The 7,754-nt window shown below is 53.6% G+C and overlaps 1 protein-coding gene across 1 annotated transcript in view; it reads right to left on the minus strand.

The window, feature by feature from the left end:
• FSTL1 (follistatin like 1) overlaps positions 1–1,229 on the minus strand; it is a 50,068-nt gene extending 48,839 nt beyond the window's left edge. Inside the window, exon 1 of the mRNA XM_060236303.1 lies at positions 1,047–1,229. Within this exon, the coding sequence (XP_060092286.1) occupies positions 1,047–1,229 (183 nt within the window). The remainder of the gene's footprint in view (positions 1–1,046) is intronic.
• Positions 1,230–7,754: the final 6,525 nt, after the last annotated feature.

Here is a 7,754-nt window from a genome sequence, read left to right on the forward strand (position 1 = left end):
GGCCATTTTTCCTGAGCCGAGACAAAAAATGTGTGAGCCGGAGGCTAAGAAACTGTGAGCTAACCCAGCTGAGAGGGAACACTGGTTAGCAGGGTCAGATTCAGCCACGATCCGCGCCTGGAAATCGGTCCCCGGATGCCTCCCGGGAAGCCAGAGAGCCGCAGGGCGGGTGGGTCGCCCCACCTATTTAGTAACAGGAAGATTCCCTCATTGTTCCCCCAAGCACGAGGAGGGGAAGGCGCGGGAACGATGCTGAAGGCGCCTCTCCCTCCCAGGCCTCCCTTACGGGGAGCGGGAGCCAAATGCAGCCTCCCTTTGGGCCACAAGGGCACATGGTCCGCCTAGCCCGGGCTCCTGCATCTCCGGGGATGCCAAAGGGGCTGCAAATCTCCTCTCCGCCCCGGTAGCCGCAAGGGGAGAGGAAAGCCTGCCCGGTGGATTGAGGCGGGCCCGGCCATCTGCACTTAATCTAAGCCTCGGAGGAGGGCAGGAATGTGCGCGCCAAGCACCAGGCGGGAGGCGGCAGCCCCACCGGGGCCCCGTGGGCTCTGCTCCCTCCCGCAGACGCCGCCCTCCTCGAGTTTATTTGCACGGGGAAATCACTTCCACATTTCCCAGCCGCCGCGCTTGCTGGGGGCGCCCCGACGGCCCCCGCGGAGCCCCCTCGGCTTCCCCCCGGCGCTCGAGCCAGGTCCTCTCCCCCAGCCCCCCAAGCCGCCACGTCTGAAGCGCCTCTGCACCCCCCCAGCGCCGCTCTCGCCTCGTCCTCTCCGGAACTTCGCCAGCCCCTTCGAGGCCCGTCGGCGCGCCTCTCCAAACGCGAAAGCCAGACCAAAAAGCCGCCGCTTTGGCTCGCCCGACCCGGAGCGCGCACACACCCCTCCTCCCCCCCGGACGGGTCCCTTTTGTTCCCAGAAGAGCCGGCGTCCGTCGGCCTGGCTTGGCGCCCTCCCCGCTCCCGTGCGCCCTCCCCGCTCCCGTGCGCCCTGGCCTCTCCGGCGCGCCACCCCGGTGCCGTGCGCCCCCCCTTTGCGCGCGTCTCCTACCTCCGCCTGCAGCGCCGATGCGATCCCCGCCACCACCACCAAGACCGAGAGGCTCTTGCCGAGCTGCTGCCGGGGAAGGAAGCAGAGAAAGGGAGGCAGAGGTGAGCTGCTGCCGCTGGCCTGCCCGCCCGCCGCCTTCGCCAACTCCCCACCTCCCCTCTCCACGCACCCCGCGCTCACCATCTTGCCGCCTCTCCCCGCCGGACTTCGCGCTCTCGGCCCGGCCTGCGCCTCCTGGTCCTGCGCCTGCCTCTCCGGGCAATGAACGGGGCGGGGGCCGGACGGGCTCGGGCGGCTGCAATGGAGAGGCGGCTCCCCCCTCCCTCCCTCCCTCCCTTCCCCGCGCCCGCCAGCGGCTCCTCCTCCCCGCAGCCCCTCGCCTCCTGCCTCTAGGGTTGCCAAGTCCAATTCAAGGGATATCTGGGGACTTTGGGGGTGGAGCCAGGAGACATTGGGGGCGGAGCCAGGAGCCGGGGTGTGACAAGCAGAATGGGACTCCAAAAGGAGTTCTGGCCATCTCATTTAAAGGGACCTTTTTAAATGCCTTCCTTCCGTAGGAAGTAATGAAGGAGAGGGGCACCTTCTATGGGGGATTACAGAATTGGACCCCCTCTTCCGATCGTTTTGAAACTTGGGGGGTATTTTGGGGAGAGGCGCTAGATGCTATACTGAAAATTTGGTGCCTCTACCTCAAAAAACAGCCCCCCCCCAGAGCCTGGGCCAGATCTAGGGGGGGCAGAGGGGGGTGCTTGCCCCGACGCCAACAGAGGGGAGGGTGCCAAATTGGGTATGAAGTCCATTGTATTCTATGGGACCATAAAATAGAATGGCCCATAAGGGGGCATAATTTTTTAATTTTGCCCCCTCTCAAAAAAATCTCGATCCAGTCCTGCCCAGAACTCCCTATACCTCCAGATCAATTCCCCATTATACCCTATTATCTCCACATGGGGAATAATGAAGCGCCCAGCAGACATTTCCCTCCCCCCGCCCTGTTTCTGACAACTCTGAAGCGAGGGATTGGCCTCTCTACTCACCAGTTGCTGCCAACTTCTTCAAAGTAACACAGACGCATCATCCCAAGAGGAAGCCTTTCGATCGGAGACTGAAGCCTCCGGAGATGGAAAGTCACATGGTGGTTGTGGGGCCGGGGCTTCTCCCTGCCGGCCAGCTGACGGGGGGGGGGGGCGGGAAGGAGCCTGGGAAAGCGGGAGAACCCCCGCTGGGACCTGGGGATTGGCCAGCCTACCTGCCTCCCATCCCGCCCTCTCTCCCCCACTCCCGACCCGCTCCGCAGGCTGGGAAGTGCAGAGAAGGGGCCTGTCAGGGAGGGGCCAACGGCATCGCCTGGAGGACAGGCCGGTGACCCCGGAGCCCTGTGGCCAGGCAGCCTCGGGCCCTGGAAGGTCCGTTCAGCAGCTGTCTGGAGCCCCGCAGGGGCTTGCAACGGTGCCCAAGACCCATTTGGAGATTGCAGCAGGGCTGTCTTAAAGCATGGGCCCGATGGGCACTTTCCCGTGGGCCCCACGGGCATAGGGGCCCCATACTAATCTGTGTATGACGCAGTACTAGTAACCCGGTATCGATAGCTTGTGAATATATGACTGGATAAGCTTTTTATTTGTGCAAGTTGAGAAAACGCTGAATGTAGTTTTCAAGACCCATACGAAGGTCCTGGCGGGGGACGAAATACTTAACATTTATAATATATATTTCCAGGTGACTCACCCTTTCAGCGGGAACGAAACGTCAATTTTTTTGAGTGGAGCTGCACAGCACGTTTTTAGTGTTTCAACGCCGATTTTGTTGGAAGTGCCAAGGAAATACATACAGTATATATTTAATTTTATCGACCGTTTCCATTTTTATTCCTGTGAGTAGTTGTCATAGGGGCCCAGTACGCTGCTTTGCCCGGGGCCCATAATGCTGTTAAGACATTGCAGCAGTTATGTTCTGCTCAGGAAGTGAACTGCTCAGGAAGTGATCGGGAACTCAGAATCTCCTCGTTATCCAAAAGAAGCCCGTTTAAAAATCTACCAGGGACCGGGCCTTCTCTGTTATGGCCCCTTCCTGGTGGAACCAGCTGCCGGAAGAGGTGAGGGCCCTGCGGGACCTTGCTCAGTTCCGCAGGGCCTGTAAGACAACCCTCTTCCGGCTGGCCTATGACTAGCTGGTACAAGAAACCAAGTGTGGTTATACTAGAATTCTGCTGTCCCTAATGTTTTAAATGGTTTAAATGTCTTAAAATTTTTAATGTATTAATTATTTTAACTGCTTTTATGCTTAAATCGTATTTATATGAAATTTTGTGTTGTGAGCCGCCCTGAGCCACTTGTTGGGAAGGGTGGGATATAAATCATAAAATAAATAAATAAACTGCATTGCGGGGGGGGGGGCGGGGGGGAATCAAAGCCTGGGAAGCAGGGTTGCCAAGTCCAATTCAAGAAATACCTGGGGACTTTGGGGGTGGAGCCAGGAGACTTTGGGGCTGGAGCAAGGTTGGGATAAGCATAATTGAGCTCCAAAGGGAGTTCCGAGGATCCCGTTTCCAAAGGGAGTTCTGGCCTTCCCTCCTTTGGAAATAATGAAGGATAGGGGCGCCTTCTTTGGGGGGCTCATAGAATTGGACTGCCTGGTTCAATCTTTTTGAAACTTGGAGGGTGTTTTGGGGGGAGAGGCACGGGATGCTATGCTGAAGTTGTGGGGTCCCTAGTAAAAAACAGCCTCCCCAGATACCCGCAGATCAATTCTCCATTATACCCAATGGGAATCGGTCTCCATGGGGAATAATGGAGTCCCCAGCAAACATTTCCCTCCCCCATTCTGCTTCTTGATGACCCTAAAGTGGGGGGGGGGAGGGCCCCCCCCATCCGGGGGATCCCCTGCCCCCACCTGGGGATTGGCAACCCTACTGGGGAAGCCTCTTTCCAGGCGGGTGAGACAGCGCATGCAGGCACCAGTTTTACTCGCCCATCAGTTAGACCTCAAAGTAGCTGTTTTACTGCAAAGGAACTTCAGGAACAGAATGGAGAGAAAAACTGCTGAATTACAAGTTATTATGACAATTGGAACAAACACCTCCCCAGGACTGAACAGGGATATTGGGTTTCTTTTGCCTCATTACATATGCTAAACCCACTCTCACTGAGTATAGCTGCACATCCACCGTATTCCAATGTATTTCTCTTTAATAATAGTGTATCAGAATAATTTTTTTGTATTGACATACTCAAATAAGGGATATTGGCTGTTTATCTCGTTACATATACTTAACCCATTTTCATTTGATGTATTCTTTTTTTTCTAATGGCAAACTAGAATGATGTTTATAATGTTTAGAATGATGTTAAAAAGTCAATTAGGTGGACAAGAACTAGGAAATACATGTCCTTTTGTTTTACCTAGACCAGGGGCGGCCAAACTGTGGCTCGGGAGCCGCATGTGACTCTTTTACACATATTATGTGGCTCTCGAAGCCCCCGGTGCCCATTTAGCTGGCTTGGAGCTGGCATTTGTTTCTTTAAATCGCTTCTCTAAGCCAAGCCAGCCAGCAGCTTGAAGAAGGCATTTAAAGTTAAAGTTGCTTTCTTTCCACCTCTCCTTCCTCGATCTATTTGCTTTCCTTCCTTCCTTGGCTTCTGGCTCTCAAACATCTGACATTTATTCTATGTGGCTCTTGAGCAGGGGTCCTCAAACTACGGCCCGCTGGCCAGATGCGGCCCGCTGAGGACGTTTATGCGGCCCGCCGGGTTATGGCAAAATCAGACCGGAAGTGACGTTCGACCTAAACTCGCGTTAGCAACGCACACTTCCGGCACTGGGCTGAGGCGGCGGAGACCGAGTGTGAGGTGATACCGAGGTGAGGTGAGTTCCCAGGCCGGGGTGTGTGGTGTGGGGAAGGGAGAGAGATGCAGAAAACGGAGAACTGACGGCCCGCGGCCTTGTACAGTAACGGCAGTCCGGCCCTCCAGCAGTCTGAGGGACAGTGAACTGGCCCCCTATTTAAAAAGTTTGAGGACCCCTGCTCTTGAGTAAAATAAATCTGGCAACCCCTGACCTAGACTTTCAGCAACAGCAATTAACAGGCAACTTGTATTACCTTTTATCGCTATCCAGACCAATGGTCTTCCAATTTATTACACTATTTTTCCATTTGATCCTTTGGATCCGTTTAAACAACCCACCAACTGCCTGCATTTCAGCCCCACTGTACCTTCTTCTCCCATGACTGAAGAAGTGTGCATGCCTACGAAAGCTTACATTCTGAATAAAACTTTGTTGGTCTTAAAGGTGCAACTGGACGCCTCCTTTGTTCTCACACATCAATTAGACCTCGCTCAGGCACCTTTAAGACCCACAAAAGGTGGACAGGAAACGGGGGGGGGAGTTGCTCAATGACTTGAAGTGCGCACTCACACACACACACACACAGCTGTCTGCAAGCTGTTAAGTCCAGAGAATGTGAAAGTCAAAACACAAGAGCCTGGAAGGAAGCAATTTAGTAGATGCTGCTCATAAAGATTCACAAGCCCTGCAAGCTTAATGAGGGATGGGTGCACAACTGAGCCGCAGAAGGTCTCCAGAATCCACAGGGCGGCTAACAACATTTGGGGAGGGACGGTGGCTCAGTGGTAGAGCATCTGCTTGGGAAGCAGAAGGTCCCAGGTTCAATCCGCGGCATCTCCAACTAAAAAGGGTCCAGGTAATAGGTATGAAAAACCTCAGCTTGAGACCCTGGAGAGCTGCTGCCAGTCTGAGAAGACAATACTGACTTTGATGGACCAAAGGTCTGATTCAGTATAAGGCAGCTTCATATATGTTCATATGTTCATAACATCATATGTCAACAATAAAACAATAAAAACAATCACAATCACAAGTCCATTAAAAGTTAAAACAGGTCACAATTTAAAAGTATTAGTGCAGTTTTAAAACAACAGTTTGGTGCTAACATCGTGCCATTCTTCAGTGATGTTTGGCAGCTACACATTTTGGTCGAAGGCCATTCGAAATAGTGTTGCTTTGCAGGCCTTGCAGAACTGGGCAAGGTCCCGCAAGGCTCTAACGTCGCCTGGGAGTTGGTTCCACCACTGGGGGGCCACAATAGAGAAGGCTCTTTCTCTAGTAGCCTTCAATTTCGCCTCCCTCGGCCCGGGGATTACTAATAGGTTGTGCGATTCGGATCTAAGTACCCTCTGGGGAATATATGGGGAGAGGCGGTCCCTAAAGTAGGCAGGTCCTCGGCCACATAGGGCTTTAAAGGTGATAAAGGGTGATTTTAGTTCCTGCCCTGAGCGATAAAGGGCTTCACACAAAATGGGCCTGAAAAAGACCACTTTTAAGCTTTCTGCACCAACTGAATTCTCAGGTCGTACAGGATGGCTAAGAAATGATGTGCTAAGCCACAGTATGGTCCGCAGGATCCACAAGGTGGTACCCATCCCATGCAGTTGACTGTCCCGCTGCCAGAAAAGAGGCAGGACGAAGGTTCACCGATAGGCCTTAGGGTTGCCAGGTCCAATTCAAGAAACATCCGGTAACTTTGGGGGGTGGAGCCAGGAGCAAGATTGTGACAAGCAGGACTGAACTCCAAAGGGAGTTCTGGCCATTGCATTTAAAGGGACCGCACGCCTTTTAAATGCCTTCCCTCCATTTGGAATAATGAAGGATAGGGGCACCTTCTTTTGGGGCTCATAGAATTGGACCCCCTGGTCTAAGCCTTTTGAAACCTGGAGGGTGTTTTGAGGAGAGGCACTGGATGCTGTGCTGCAAATTTGGTGCCTCTGTCTCAAAAAAACAGCCCCCTCCCCCAGAGCCCCAGATACCTGCAGATCAATTCTCCATTCTACCCTATGGGAATTGGTCTCCATAGGGAATAACGTTGCCCAGCGGACATTTCTGCTTTCTGATGACCCTGAAGCATGGGGAGGGCCTCCAAACTGGGGGATACCCTGCCCCCACCTGGGGATCGGCAACCCTAGGCCTCATGCAGATTGGCTGCTGTTCCATTTCTCTGTCCTCCTCTTCCTCCTTGAGAAGGAGTAGGATAACAGCGGCAGTGAACCTCTGTTCTCTCCACCCCACCTTTTACTTCCCTTGGTCTTCTGGGTTCCACATGCAGGGGAATGCGCGGGGAGGTAGATTCCCATTTTGCACGTTGCTTCGCATGAACGTTCCCCGCAAACAGAAAAGTGGCCCAGTTCTCTTTCCTTGAGATGCTTACTTTCTGCTTGTGAGATGTTTTTCACATCTCGCAAATGGAATCCCTGACTGCAGTCGCTGCTGGTGCTCCCCACCTGTTCTGTCACCTCATTCTCCGATTCTCCTGCATCAGGTGAAAGAGTCTGAGGCCTCCCACTCTCCAGGAGAGGGCGGGGTTTGGGGAGGGGAGGGGCCTCAGCATGGAGCACAGGTTCCTTCAGTGGCTATTAGCCACAGTGTGTGTGTGTGTATAAATTTTTTTGCCACTGTGTGACACAGAATGTTGGACTGGATGGGCCATTGGCCTGATCCAACATGGCTTCTCTTTTGTTCTTCTATGACACAGAGTGTTGGACTGGATGGGCCATTGGCCTGATCCAACATGGCTTCTCTTATGTTCTTATGTACAAGAGGAGAATAAAGCTCTGGAGATCTTGAAGGGATCAAAGGCCCAGCTCTATCCCAAAGGTAAAGGTGGGATCTGTCCGTTCCTCCACTGAGCTTCAG

The sequence above is a fragment of the Heteronotia binoei genome, chromosome 4 (assembly GCF_032191835.1).
Source record: "Heteronotia binoei isolate CCM8104 ecotype False Entrance Well chromosome 4, APGP_CSIRO_Hbin_v1, whole genome shotgun sequence".
Classification (NCBI taxonomy): Eukaryota; Metazoa; Chordata; class Lepidosauria; order Squamata; family Gekkonidae; genus Heteronotia; species Heteronotia binoei.